We start from the raw sequence: 15,353 nt of genomic DNA, 5'->3' as shown, positions 1-15,353 counted from the left end.
ATGAGTGTACCACCTCTCGGGGCGATGATGATAAAAACAGTGCTAATTTATCTTCTTACTCTTGCTTCTTATTGCAACGATGACAGCCAATACACTAATACAGCTTGGGTCCCCTCTTCTGAACGTCATCCAGGATCACACAAGGTGACCAGAGCTTAAACCCCTTCCTACATATGACAAAGCAGCTATGGGGGATTATTCACCACAAATCAAACACTGATCTCTGAAGCATTACACAAATTATAAATATATACTTTAAAATATTTACAACAGAACCTTGTCAAACTGTTGGAAAAACTGAGTAAAGCCCACCTTGCAGTTTCACTAGAGCAGGAAAGATGAGATCTGTACAGAGTGGGGAAGAAAATACAGGACCGTACAGCAGGAGGGACGTGGCAAGATGGAAACCCCAAACTCTGTCTAAAAGCGATGGAGGAAAAAAAATGTGGATTATGTTACTGCAGTGTATATGTGATGAAGAGTAAATTAACCAAAGCCACAGGAATATAAATAGAATAAATAATCACAGCGTTAACAATAGCAAGTAAACTCAAGCAGAGGGGAAACTGAAGTTACTCTGCACCTCGAGACATCCCATCATGCTCCTGTGCCCACACCCCTTCACAACTCCTGACCAGTCAAGGTCTCATTACTGTACATCAACTATCAAAAAAAAAAATTAAACAGAAACAGGGCCTTCCTTGTTGGATGATATTTTAAAGGAATCTGCAGTATGGTCTCATTTTTTCTGATTTTCATACATTAATACAAGAAACTAACTGCAGCAGCTCCGATGTTCTGTGTTGTCCAGACAGCACTAAAAGTTGAGCACATTCTCTTACAAATGTCACATAACGTGGAACTAACGTCCATTGATGAACTGACAACATACACCAAGGTCTTACGATGAAGTTCTTTGTGGAGATTAAATCTGCAGTTATTAATATCATGTCACCGCATCTGAGATGTCTTTTACTAGTTAGGTCTCAAGAATCAGGCTGAGAGATGTCTATGAACAAATGTATTATTGAGAGATGATTATAGTATAAGCAAAATGTGAAAATACAACAGAAAACATCCATTTTATTTAAAAAAAATACAACAGTAAGTATAACAAATGGTTTGGTATGTTGTCAAGCTGTAGCAAGATGGCTGAGGACTGATTGCGTATGAAACGATTGTTCTGATGTAAATTGTTTTTACATAATTCCCATGGTTATTTATTCATCCATCTCAGCTGGTAGCTAAATAGGTGTCCATTCTAGATGAAGACCTGCAGAAAAATCATTTACGTTCTGATTTCTTCTGCACCAAAACTGGCATAAATACAATGATACATGTGAACCTTAACTGTTTATCTCTACAGTTACATGCAGACATGATATGAAATGAGTGAAGTGCTGTGTTTCCACAGGTCTGTACTATGTTCTGCACCCTACTTGTATTCTCTGAGTTGAGGAGGTCTCCTTCAATGTGGCATAGCGCCCAACCTGCTGCTCTGCAAGCCCTCAGAGCACACCAGAATCATAAGCTGATCTGCAGGAGGAACTGGCTGTCCAACTCAGTTAACACAGGATGACGCAAACAGACCTTGCAGTCCGACACTGAAAGACCACATCCCTTCAGATTTCGGACAAGGGATCTTTTAGAAGCAGGAGGACGTGGTTCATTAGATCACTGTTCCATAGCTTACAGGCTGAACCGGCCAGGAACCACAATAAAAGCTAAACACAAAGCCGTCTTTGAAAACAAACACAGCATCTCAATAAGAACAGGCACTGTCGCAGTCACCATGTACCTTTGGACTGGACTGAAGTCAGAGGATGAGGAGGGTTGCAAGATCTGCAAGGTTTCACTGGTTTCAGCACTCAAACTGACTCATTGTTTGGATGAAAAAATAGCATCACCTTCACCTTCATCAGCTGTGAACAGATTGCTGACCAAGGCACCATCCCAGCACCTGAAGATATTTATTAGCAAAATCAGATGATCTCTATTTTTACAGTGATGATACCTTTAAGTTTTCAAATAAAATCTGGATGAAGAAAGAGCAGTCTGAGAACCCTGGAAGACAACGGTCAGGGGCTGCAGACTCATGGAAAACATGGCAGCTGGGATCAGAAGGTTTCAGGCCAACAGGAGACCAGAGGACAATTGACCAGTTTGCTGCAGTTGGTTCACATTTGAGTCTTGTGTTGACAGCTCAGGGACAGGGCTAGGTGGCTGTGTAACCTGGCACTCTTTCAGCACAGGTAGGCAAATGTGTGTGTGTGTGCGCGCGTGCGCACGTGTGCATGTGTATATGAGGGGTTTACTAGGTGGAGGTGACTGTCGTTCCGCTGCCCAGCTTGATGATCATCTGCTGACAGTCTTGGAGAGTGCGCTTGTCCCCCAGCTTCTCAAGAGTGCGGGCAGCGTCTGCTAGCATGCCCACCCGCTGGCCTGGCGCTGACAGGAAGGATGGGGGCAGGTAGCGGCACGCAAGCATTACAGCCTCTGCCTGCTCCCGCTGCCCTGGTCGTGTCTCACACTCCTCTGCTGACACACATAAACACACAGACACACAAATTATTATGCACTTTTATACAAGTTTTTAGCACATCAGCAATCAAGGACAGTATACAGACAAATGGCCAGCACAGACAAGGGACACATACTCAGCCAGTCATCAGGACCCTGGCAGGCCACACTCACCAGTCTTGCTGCCAGGGGTGGCACGACGTCTCAAGCTGCGGTCCAGTAGCTGGTGTGTACGTGTGGGGCTGGCTCCCGCCATGAGGCGTGCTGTCGCTTCGTGCAGAAAAAGCTGCAGGAAGGACCAGGGTAGTGGGATGTCATACCTTCCCCTAACTTGTTTATTCTTCTTCCTTACTGCACCCTCCCCACCTAGTCCCCCCCACTCACCCTGCGCATGGCTGGCCGGAAGCTCTGTGCCAGCTTCCTGAGGGAGCTCAGGTCCTGTTGGAACCCTTGCAGCTCAGACGGTGAGGCCTGCTGGGCCCCCTGTGGTGGACCCCCAGTTGGCGTGCTCTGCTGCTGACGCCACACATTGGTGCGGGTTACCAGGAGCAGGTCGCACAGCAGCAGCTGCAGCACCTACGGGGTAGGAAGCCGAGTCATGGCAAGAAAGGTATTCAGGGCACCTGGCTCCCAGCAAAGAGAACCAGCACATTTACTAACATAAACAGGAGCAGAACCTCCGGTGTATATTTGCACACAGAGTGCTCCAAAGTAAAGTTACACTATTACAGATGAATGTATCAAGGAGGCCTGGTAACCAACTGCAGGTGTCAGTGTGTTCCTTTCCCTCCTGCGTGCCACAACTGGTGAAGGGTACCAATAAAGGTGAAAACTTCAGTCACTCATCCCTCCACTGGCAGAAAGAAGGTGTGTGCTGAGTCAGGACCTCGGCCTATGTCGAGAACATGGATTCCGCACCGTTAACTGTGCAGCAGCCTCGTGCTGTGTTGCACTGCAGGAACATTGCACACAGCACAAACACATGCAATGCAACTACAATGCACCGCAGCACCGGCCAGGCAGCAGTGACCATAGGAATCCGTAGGAACCGCGGAGGAGCCCCAGAGCTGCATTGTAACGTTTTGGTCGATCTCTGAAAAGGGCGGGCCGGCTGAAGGGGTGGAAGAGGTACCTTGTCGATGCTACTGCAGTGGGACGGTGGCCCCAGGTGCAGGCTGTCTCTTAGCAGGATGCTTGCCTTCTCGATGTGGCTTAGGCTTAGCTGCCAGTTCTCTGGCTTGGCTAGCAGGGTGCGGACTCCCCGGAACACGCTCAGAGCAGCACGCGGCAGAGGGCTCCTGGTTATAGCATCAACGTTAAACACACATTAATACATACATGCACAGCCTCAACATATACTGTGTTTGGTATGCATCGGATCATTTCCAGCGCTCACTCTGCAGCCTGCAGGCTCTTGGGTAGCTGCTCTACTGTGGGGTAGAGTCTCTCAGCAGCGGTGTCATCTCCTTGCAGCCAGTTGATCATAACTACCACCACATGGGACCACCATTTGGAATGAAGGTCGCAGCCTCAAGGTCACAGAAAGTTCAAAGGTTATTTGCAGTCTTTGATAACTCATACGGATAAATTGCATGGTTGGTGCGTAGGTGTGCTGACACGTTTATGCACACTCACCTGTGATGATGGCCATATTGGATCCGACAGCAAAGGACTGCGTTGTGGCCCCTGCCGCATCCGAGGAGCTGGCAAGGAGCTGGAGGTACTCCAGGGCATCTGAGTACTCCCTGAAGGAAAGCAACACAGGAAGGTCAGAGAGAGAATATCAAACTGGTGGTTAGAAGGAGAGAGAGGAGATTTTGACACAACAGGTGTCAAGCAGGAACACTCACCCCTCACCCGGTATCCCATCGCCCTGCGGCTGCGCCACACAGTACAAGGCTTTTTCCAGCAAGTGCTCCCGGAATGCCTGCGTCACCTGGGCCAGGGGGTCCACTGGAGGCAACAGAGCCAAAAATTAACACCAATAGCTAGTTCACACCCTCAATTCCACACTTCATCCTCCTTCTGCTCTCAAGTCTCAGGGATTCGAAGCCGATCTCATTTACTCCACTGTGAAGCTATCAGAACCAAAGGAAAGGCTGCACTGACCTGTGTTCCCGACCTGGCTGTAGATACTCTCCTTCGGGGTGCTGCGGACAGCCCAGTCCCCATCTACGAAGAAGCGGTGCCCCAGTGGATGGCAGAGCCACTGCATTGAGGCTGGAATGCTACCACTGGGAGACAGGCAGGCCTGCCGTGCGCTGCTCAGGAACAAACGCTAGGACGGAAGAGGTTGATACTCTATTGTTAGCCATTAGCTGAAAGCCATTAAACATGACGACCAAGGACTCAAACATGTAGCCATATACTCACAGAGGTGAAGTGCAGAGCTCGTGGGAGACTGGCTTTCACCCTGAGGGCAGCGGACACGTAGATCTCAGCCAGCATGGCCACGGGTAGGCAGTCACCTGCACACTCTGCAAGGTTCACGGCACTTAGTGCCATGTGAATGGCTGACAGGTGGCTACCGCCCAGCTTGCCTGGACACAACCGATCAGAAAACACATCTAATCAGCGGAGACAGTGCTGAGGTTATCTAAAAGTACAGCTTTTAGTATCCCACATATAGTCTTTTCCAAAAGATGCATTATCTTGAGTGTTGTTTCTCACCAGTCATGTGCAGCTGGTGCAGACGGTGGTAAACAAGGGCACCATCACGGCTACTCTTGCGGGCATCCTCCTGCAGTGGGTGATCTGTGCGGAGACCCCCAGCCCTAGCCGCCAGCCAGCGGCCCACCCAGAGACGCTGCAGGCAGAGGCGTAATGCTGCCCAGAGGACTGCACATGTTAAGTCCAGCTGGGAGGTGGGCAGCGGGCGACTTAGGGCCTTCAAACAGGTCCACAGGTTCTGAGAGGCTTGGGCAAAGTCTCCCTAGTGGGAAGAGAGAGGGACAAGTGGAGGAAAGACAGTAAGAAGGAAAAAGGAATTACAAAGAGAAAAAGTTAAAAGGAAAACATTTCTATTTACATTGACATTGAAGAAAAACAAGCTTGTACTGACACAGATGCACCAAAGGACGATGTGAGTAATGCTAATCTTATCAGAAGTTTTATAACATCAAAGGCCTTTTTATTTTAAAAACTTCCACGTAGGTCTGGGTGACCAAGGTCAGGCTAGAACTACACACACACAAAAATACACATGCACTGCAAACACTGTACACACTGAGCACACTATTGCTCACCCTGGCCAGATCAAGGTCAGCCTGCTTGCGATGCCTCCAGAACAGGACTGAGGAGCCTGAGTGGGGCCTGGTCACTGGTTCCCCATATACCAGCAAGCGGATGAGGACTAATGCCACAAGCAGGATGTTCAGGAACCATACAAAAAGACTCGGAACCATCCAGCTAAGCCAGCCGGTTGGCTGCGCTGAAGGGGCACACACAAGGACAGCAATCAATCACTTGCTCACACTTCTCACAACTTTTTTCCAAACTGTATTTTCTTATTTACTTTTTAATAGCCATAAAGCACAGTACAAACCATAACACTGAACAGAAGGGAAAGTGATGGCATTCGCCGTACCTCCAGCCTGTACACCTAGCATGTTGCGGCCTGGCTTTAAAGGCTCAACGACACCCATGTCTGGAGTGCTGCCAGTGCCCCCACAAAACAGAGAGGCCAACGGATTGAAGGAAAGGAAAAGGAAGGTGAAAACACACAGGGCCATGCGAGAGCGGTCCAACATGCCCCCGATGCCTGGGGAGGATTTCTCCTGTTTCATAGATGGCTGCGGGTATAAATCAGAAGATGCTTATATTAGATGCTTTAATCAAAAGCAATTCCAAGGTGTTATTTTTGGGTTAAAGAGTGCACCTTAACATAGCCAAAGGACATCACAGACATTTCTAACAGAAAGCTGAGGGCCTGCACCACTTTGACCAAGTTATGACAAAGGAGCGCAACACAGGGTGTGTGAGTGGGTTCACGTACCTTGCTGTCATCCCCCATGGGGCTGTCTGACTCCGAGTCACTGGTACAATGGGAGAAGGGGCTGTTGTCCAGGGGTGAGCCTACATCTGAGGGGGGAGGTGTGGGCAGTTCAGTCTTCACGCTGCAGGCTGAGCTATCCACCTCCATGGCCACCAGGTCCTTCAGAGACTCTACAGAGGATTGGAGAGTAAGAAGGGGTTGGTGACCCTATGCTGGCTCCTCCAAGGACTTGTTGATCATGCAGTGCAACTACAATGCACCACTGCACCTGCCAGGCAGTGACCACAGAAAAGAGCTCTAACATAATGTTTCTGGTCGATCTCTGAAATGGGCAGGCTGGCCATGATCACAAAGACAATTTGTAGACTTGTTGATCCCATTGCAGGGCAGAGGACACTTACTGTTCTTCTGGGAAGCCATCTTCAGAGCCATGTTCTCCTGCTTCAGCTTCTGGTTGGACTGCTGCAGGAAGCGGATATAGTCGATGGCTTTCCTCAGCACAGCAGACTTGTTGAGCTAGAAAAGCATATAAATCAATTGTAAAAGAAAATACCATCAAGAAAGACCATACAAGTATGTTTTCCCATTGATTTATTTTCTACCAACAGTAATTCAGTGCAGATACAGAAGGACTCCCTTCAGAGGAGTGCAGACATTAATAAGGACAGACACACCTTCGCCTCTGTCCCAGCCACCAGGTCCTTGAGCTCAATGATCTTATCATTGATAGAAGAGCGGTAGCGCTTCTCGATGGCGTTGTGGGCTGTCCGCTTCTCGCCCTTGTGTGGCGGCCCTGGGATCTTGCCTCCAATGGCAATGCGATTGATGGGCAACTTCTCGGCATCCACTACAACGGGCACCGTGGTCAGGATGGTTCCACCACTCATCAAGGCCTGACAGGACAGAGACTGGTCAGCCGTGTTCTAAAGTAAAAAGAAGGGAAGGACACCGATGGATTTGAAAAGGATACCTGTATGGAGGCACTCTGGACAGGAGTGGTGGATGACGCAACTGTGGTAACCATGCTTCCAGCCTCGGGCTTCAGGGCCGTGAGCAGGAGGGAATCTGCTTTAATGAACTGAGGCTGCAGCAGCACCTGCAAAGGGAGGGGTAGAGAAGCCAGAGGGCATCAGAGCCAGGCACCTTGGTCATTCCTCTGCACTTAAATAGAACACATGTAGTTCTTAACTTCCAATCAGAATTTGGAAACATGCTTAAGTGAGGCATATGGCTTGAATGTAATACCTCTTCATAAAAGTGGAAGCTAACTTGCTACGTTTAATGGACCAATCCTACAGAATTTAAACATTAAACCCACAGACTGAGGTCATCCCACCCAACCATGCTACACTCTGATCTTGTGTAATTACAAAATAAAAGAAAAAACACAGTGTCAGCAGCTTTGGATGAAACTTTTGTTTGCTGTTGTTGTTGTTGTGCTGACACAAACAAAGCCACAGACACTCACTGGAACTTGCTGAACATGCGGCGAAATTGCCTGAGTGGATGGGCTTGAAGGTGTGGCCAGGAGAGGCTGAGCGGTCAGGCTCTGGACTTGTGCCTGAATAGTCACTGGCTGGATGTCCTGTGGGGAGGCAGGCAAACTGGGAGAGGACTGGGCAGGGCCTCCTTGACTGACAGCTGTGGGAAAATTTTAGGACACCACAAGTAAAAATCAGACAATTAAGTGTGTATCTTTGTATGTGTTCAGTGCAGTTGTAATTTGTATAATTATTATGAAGACTAATGCTATGTCATAATTGTTATTAGTCTGATAGTATTCATATTACACTGGATCTTTTGGTTACATATTGTCGCAACATAAAAAAAATTTCCAGTTGGTTTATTTTAAATTACATTTTTGTCACTTCACTGTTTTCTAAAATTATTGTTTGTAGTGCTGTAAATGCAACTTGTGTTTAACAGACTGTAGACAGAAGGGGCAACAGAGAACCTAAACAGAATAACAGTGTGGGATCACTTTCATTCAACTCACTACTGCAGTGTTTATGATGAGTAACAATGAATAACATTACATGGCGCAGTGAGTAGCAGTGCTGGCTCACAGCAGCAGGGTAGTGCAAGAGGATGTGGGTTTGATCCCTGCTCAGTCTGTGTGGAGTTTGCTTGTTGTCTGCGTGTGTTTCCTCCCACAGTCCAAAGATGTGCTGTTTAGGTTCATCCATAGTGTGTGAGTGACAGAGAGAGAGAGAGTGTGTGTGTTCCACTGATGTATGGATGAGTGACCCATTGTAAGTAGTATATCTAGCAGTATAAGTCACCTTGATAAATAATGTGTGTGGGCTGAAAACAGTACACAGAGTTCATCTGAAGTTGCGTTGGAAAATAAATCTCAACAATTAGTTTTTAGAGAAAATCTATTTTTGTTGTCAATTTTAATGTGGCAGAGCAGCACAAGGGGACCATTGTGGCCTCACAGTACCTGGGCTGTTCAGACGTAAGTTTAAATCTGGGTCAGTCTGTGTAGAGTTTACATGTTTCCCCATATTTATGTGGGTTCATTCAAGGTGCTCCGGTTTCCTCTCACTGTCTAAAAACATGCAATTCAGGTGAACTGGCGATGCTAAATTGCCTTTAGTGTGTGACTGCATGAGTGTGTACGTGTGTGGCTACCCTGCAATGGACTAGCATTCTGTCTAGGGTGTACCCCTCTTGCCTTGCACCCTTAGATAGGCTGCAAATTTCAGCAACCTTGACCAGGACAAGCAGCTGGCAAGAGTGAGTGTGTGACTGAGTAAGTAATTTTAAATTAGTTTTCACTTTACATTACTTTTACATTTATTAATTTAGCTGACGCTTTTCTACAAAACAACTTACAATGTTAAGGCTCTTACAACTATTTACCCATTTATACAGCTGGACAACTTTAATGGAGCAATTTGGGTTAAGTACCATGGCCAAGAGTACTACAGCTGGAGATGAGACTCAAATCTGTAACCTTGGGTCCAAAGGCAGCAAGGCTAACCACTACACTACCACTTGCCCCACAGCTTTTTTTACATTTTATATTTATTGATTTAACAGATGCTTTTCTCCAGCTCAGTGTAGATCTCTGACGATTACATTAATTTTAACATCACTCCAAGTTATAAAAACATTAAAATATGAAGTATTGTAAGTAAGTATTTCTTATTCATTATACTTTTTTTAGAGAAAATTTTTAGAGAACCTAACATGTAAATAAAATCAATGTCTACATTAACAGTAACATTTTCACTGATGGGGTAAAAATGAATTTGGAGTTAAGAACAAAATCAGCTCCAGTCCAAAATGTGTTTTAAAGATGAGAAGTTGGCATACTTCAGAATATCAGAAGAAACACTGAAGCCTTTGGATAACAAAGACTCAATCCATCACAGATAAGAAATCACTACCCATACGTTCAGGGGATGCATTGGCTTACATTTACATTTATTCATTTAGCAGATGCTTTTCTCCAAAGCGATATACATCTCATAGAGGATTCATATGAAACCTCACTGGAGGACACATATCTACTATCAGTTACTATCAGACAGAACAAGTTTCTTCACAGCAAAGTCTGAATGACAATTCCAGATGGCAAGAAAGCTGAACATGGAAGGTCAAGGCTATAAAGGCCGCCAATGGTGATGTGCCCTTTGAACCTGACCACCACATCATCCAGCGATAACACAACAAACAACAAAAGAATTGCCCAACACAGGCTGTCCGGAGTCTCCTCCATTTACATTCTACCAGCTTCGATGTATGCTTTTAGGTCTCTGCTATCTTTGCTTTGCAGGCTTGGCAGTGGGTCATACTTACCTGTGTACACGTTCTGACTTGGGTAGTTGACCTGGGCCTGAGGCTGGACAGGCTGCTGTGACTGAGGGCCTGCAGGTGAGCTGAACAGGGCCTGTGGAGCACTGCTGAACCCTGGGACCATCCCCGCAGGAGGGTGGGGCTGGGTCGCCTGACTCACTGGGCGGACACCGGCTGGGCTCTGCTGCAGTTTGGGCTGCCTGGGCTCCATGACTGCCTTGGGTGGTGGAGGCTGCGGCCGCTGTGCTGTGGCCTGAGGTGGGGTTGGCTGCTGGAAGGTGGCAGGGGGCTGGTACACTTTGGTGGGAGTGGAGGACCTGGGGGTGGTTGGTGGGCCCAATAGGGCATCCAGATGGGGGGTACTCCCAGGGCCACGAGGAGTTGAGGTTGAGGAGGAAGATGAGGATGATGATGTTGAAGAAGAGGAGGAGGAGGGAGGAGGGGCTGGGGTGGTATACGGTAGGCCTGGGAGGTCTTGAGGAGGAGGAAGAGTTACACTGAACTGGGGATGGTCAAATAGCCCGGTGAACTCCATATCCTGGTTAATAAACTGCAGCATGTCTGAGGACAGAGAGCAGGGGAGCCATATGATGGATGGAGCACTAGGGGTATCAGTCATTTTATACAAAATTACATGTACAGCATTATATCCACCTCCAGTCCAACTTCACCCTGGAGATATAACTGTAAGCAACTAATATCAACAGTACGACAAAGCTGGAAACATGGTATCAAATGCATTTATATATTCCACAATGACACAGCTTTCTCTTGGAAAGCTCACGATACAGTTTTCATATAGTGAATATAGCAAATTCCTAATTAGAAATATTAATGTTATTGTTTTGAGGTTGCCTAGTCAATACATATTATAATGTTATTCAGCAGTAGTGAAGAGACCACCAGAAGTTGTAATTTAGTATAAGGTGCTTCTTCAAAGATGCAGCAGTACAACACCTTGTAGGGCTTAAACCAACAACAGGTTACAGGTTCTTATATAGGTTTTAAGACATACTTGGTGTACAGTTGAATCTTTAAGTCATACTACTTTCCTGATCTGTTCAACCTTTTTGGTTGATTGGCCAGTTGTCTGCATTTTAATAAAGAGCACATCAGGCCATATGTCTCTGATTAAGAAAGAAAGCAGCAGGGGCCATCCACGCACTTCACATTCCAGCTGTATTTTTGTTCAGATGATATTAACCTCATTACTCACACAGTAATCAGTATTTGATGGAAAAACCCAAACACTATAATACAGAAAGGTTGAAAACTAAATCTCTGAGCAGAAATGTGATTTTAATATTTACAGTGGCAACAGAAAACATAATGGCTAAGGGGTGTACATCTGTAACCTAATTTGTTTTTTTACTGTAGTAGTCCTTTACATTAATTTTTCCCCCCAAAGCAACATACAATGTTAAATTACTCAAATTTAAGTACTCCTTTACACAGCTGGGTAATAGCTACTATACCAATTCAGGGTAAGTACTTACATTTACATTTATTCATTTAGCTGACACTTTTCTCCAAAAGGAAGCAACTTACAATGTTAAGGTCCCAATTATTACATGCTTACAATCATTTACCCATTTATACAGTTGGGTAATTTTACTGGAGCAATTTAGGGTAAGTACCTTGTTCAAGGGCACTACAGCAGGAGGTGGGGATCAAACCTGCAACCTTTGGGTCCAAAGGCAGCAGCACTAACCACTATGCTACCAGCTGCTCCAAGTACTTAACCCAAGGGTACCACAACAGGAGGTGGGACTCAGACCCTGGTCAAAGCAGTAGCTCTAAACGCTACACTACCTGCTGACCTACACCCTTGACTACTAATAAGTACTTGGTACTTATTTTAAATTAATAAGGTAATGGGTCAAACACAAGTAACTTTGGACAAAAGCATCAGCTAAGTAGCACATTACTAAAAATAATTGCATATCAATCAATTTGTAGTGGACACAAGTGTAATTTGACACTGCACTTAAATACTGTAAAGTACATACACAGCTAAAATATTGAGTCAATAATTGACTTATAACAAGACAGGAATTTGCAAAGATGCAGGATTAGAAAAATTGATGATCATAACAAAGAGATCAACCTATGAAAATAATTTGGTCCACAAAACAGGCCAGTGATTAAATTCACCTACACTGCCATAGGGGTTTTAAGAGGGGAAAGTACCATGACTGTACACAGTCATCATTATCGGCTAAAAAATAAAACACAGCGGACGGCGCAGATTGGCCAGCCAGCATTTCGTATGAGGTGATCATTCGCAGCCAATGGAACGCATTCATCGAAAAACATGGACCCGCCCCCCCAAGACGGAAAGAAAGCGCGCCTGTGAGCTCGAGTCTGTGCGAGCCGCAGGGGTTACTGCCGGACATTGCCGCGCGCGACTTCTGCTCGGGGTAACTCTCGGTCAGCCCTGCTAAATACCACCTTTGCTAACAACTTCATCGTACATTTTAAAATAATTTTGTTACTTTTTTTTTATAATGCGTAACATTAAAGCCGTCATGATATAGTTTTTGTTACTAACTAGCCCATTATTAATTTATTTTGACAACTTGGTGTCATAAAACCAACAATAATCATCGCCTCATTCATCATGGTGATAGAACAGGAATAGATGTAATATTTTTATCTAAATTGCAGGTCCCGAAATAATTTAAAAAATTTAACTTAATATAGTACACGTTTTAATACATAGCCCTAATATTTAAAAAAAAAAAAAAAAAAAAAAAAAAAAAAAAAAAAAAAGAAGCTAAATAGGTGGGTGTCCGTGTTTTCACCGCCGGTGAACTTTGGAAACGTCCGAAAGTAACCCCGCTGTGACGTCACCAGCACGCGTTCCGAGGGGGCGGGGCGCGGCATCGCGGCATCGCGCACCAACTTCACACAGCTCTAGCAACACGAGAGAAATCCCGACGCAAATTTGTAAGACTGCACAACATACGGTATCGCCGCTGATCAACCCTTAACAAAAAGGCAAAGAAATACACTTGACACTTATTGGTTACTGCTAAAAACAAGCTCCCCGCACACAGGCAACTTTCTCTCAGGACACTGACTATCCACGCACATGCTGCACATCCACATGCGGCTGTGACTTTCATCGTGGACATATTAACTTCTTCATCTACAGCATTGGGGAGAATCCAGCGCCGGTCCGTCATTGACAGTTACCGTACATCTTGGCTGCTTGTCCTGTTTGAGTCTAGCCCGACTACGTGCAGTGTAACATTTTGCACCAGAACAGGAGTTTCAGCACCAGCTGTACTGAGCGATGCTGAAACTCGTGCTGTCTGGAGTAGAAGACAAGAGATCGGCCTCTTACCATCAATGTCGCTCAGCAGCGCCGTGTCGATGTCGTTCGGGTCACTGAGCGAGATGCTTGGATCCAAGTTATCCAATGACGGGTCGTCAAAGGATAAGTTATTCATTTTGTAACTCGTTTCAGCAATGGACACCAGTTGAGATCAGTTCCAAGGGGTAAAAAGAGCCATTCACATGAGATAGCGCGCTTTTATGACAAACAAAAGCGAAGCGTTGACCGCATTGGCAGGCTTAGAGATGCACGAGTGTCTGCGGGTCCGTCCGTCTACGTTCGGCTCTCTTCCGCCTCCATTCTGATACCCAAAGCAAACTTGTCCAAACACTCGGCGAGGCGTGCATACGAACATGCTCGCTGAGAACACAGGAAAGCCCCCGGGTGCCCTACATAATGGACACACCCTCCAGCCAATCGTCTACAGCCAAGGCCCACGTTCCAGCCAAACAGCTGCACGCATCTGAGTCGCCTCCGAAAACGCTGTTCACAATGGAAGGTCCTTAGAGACATCCATCTGGGGACAGACAGTATAATTTTTTTCATTTCGGCATTTCTGTTATTTTTACGTATGTGTGAGGACCAACAAAATATAAAGTCCTTTTTAGTCCTGCGACACTAAAGATATTATTTTCTACACCTATAACACATTCAATTAATCGTCTGTAAATTAGATGATACGCTTTTGTCGTTTTGAAAATTTAATGAAATGGATTGTACTTGACCATAAATTTAACAATTATTAATAACTACTCTCCATCAAATATTTCAACTGGTTATTAATGAATTCAGATCTCAGCACGGGAGAAAAGATATTCACCCAAGAACTTAGCGCAGGATTTGCGCGGTTCCCATCAGTGCGATCTTTATTATTATTGGGCTAATTATTATAATATGTTCGTCTATTCCTGTTCCTATAATTATATCTAACACATTTTACAGGTACGTGTTCCTAGACCCGAACGCGTACTTTGAAAATATTTCTAAATATTCTCGCATGTGTATCTTTATAATATTCAGTCAATTTATTTACGATCTTTTTGAAAAGTTTCACTTGCGTGTAAATTATTACTATAGCCATTGTGCTTGAATTTGTCATTTTATAGAAATATAATGGACATATTTCGCCTTAAAGCGGGTGCCTATTAAAGAACATAGACAAACACTACATAATATCGGGGGCGGCGTTTGCATCAGCTTGAAGTTTCCAGGTGCATCTTCTAGTAGAAAGTTTCTTAAAGCACCCCTCTGTCATAGCTGGCATCTGCTTGTATTATAGGCTCACTGACAGTAGCCAGTCATAGAGCTTGGGGGCGGGGCTAAGTGCAGCTCAAGTTAGTTCGGCTTGCACGAATGACTCCGCCTGTAGAACCAGAGAGAGTGGCCAATCAAGGAACTGGGAAAGTAGTGGGGTGATGTGACGTCGTAGATCTGGCTCTGTGGTTACATCATTTATTCCTTCTAAAATAAAGGGAGCTTAAGTTTTAGGTTCACAGACGAAATCGCGCGAGAATTAAGATGTAATTCTGTGCAAATAGTATTGTGAAAACGTACAGTTTTACAGGTCAAAGACGGATGTGGTACGGGTGGTAAATCCAATCACATCTCGTTTGCTCATGTGTTCAACACATGCAGTATTTAGAAACAGGTTTAAATGTTGATCATATAAAAACATTTCTCAATAGGTAAAAAGTT

General features: G+C 45.3%; 1 protein-coding gene across 1 annotated transcript; it reads right to left on the bottom strand.

Annotated features, from left to right (window-relative positions):
* Positions 1-454: 454 nt before the first annotated feature.
* On the bottom strand, positions 455-13,998 carry srebf1 (sterol regulatory element binding transcription factor 1). The gene is made up of 19 exons (XM_018754794.2): positions 13,668-13,998; positions 10,322-10,879; positions 7,983-8,155; positions 7,485-7,610; positions 7,189-7,407; positions 6,916-7,030; positions 6,515-6,684; positions 6,107-6,311; positions 5,766-5,950; positions 5,191-5,452; positions 4,894-5,060; positions 4,630-4,798; positions 4,371-4,473; positions 4,156-4,265; positions 3,917-4,049; positions 3,653-3,818; positions 2,905-3,096; positions 2,695-2,806; positions 455-2,538 (listed from the first exon to the last, which is right to left on the bottom strand). Exons 1-19 carry the CDS (start codon positions 13,771-13,773, stop codon positions 2,315-2,317), a joined length of 3,495 nt encoding a protein of 1,164 aa, XP_018610310.2. The 5' UTR covers positions 13,774-13,998; the 3' UTR covers positions 455-2,314.
* Between the last annotated feature and the right edge of the window lie 1,355 nt (positions 13,999-15,353).

This window comes from Scleropages formosus, chromosome 8 (genome assembly GCF_900964775.1).
Source record: "Scleropages formosus chromosome 8, fSclFor1.1, whole genome shotgun sequence".
Taxonomy (NCBI): Eukaryota; Metazoa; Chordata; class Actinopteri; order Osteoglossiformes; family Osteoglossidae; genus Scleropages; species Scleropages formosus.
This window is presented reverse-complemented; position numbering and strand designations above follow the sequence as displayed.

What these genes read in the sequence shown, in the direction of transcription:
- srebf1 (XM_018754794.2), bottom strand. Translation starts at nt 13,773, where the DNA reads ATGAATAACTTATCCTTTGACGACCCGTCATTGGATAACTTGGATCCA. An exon ending in CAATATGGCCATCATCACAG is followed by an intron (nt 4,050 to 4,155) that starts GTGAGTGTGCAT and finishes TGTGACCTTGAG; the next exon opens with GCTGCGACCTTCATTCCAAA. An exon ending in ACTGCAGTAGCATCGACAAG is followed by an intron (nt 3,097 to 3,652) that starts GTACCTCTTCCA and finishes CCTACCCCGTAG; the next exon opens with GTGCTGCAGCTGCTGCTGTG.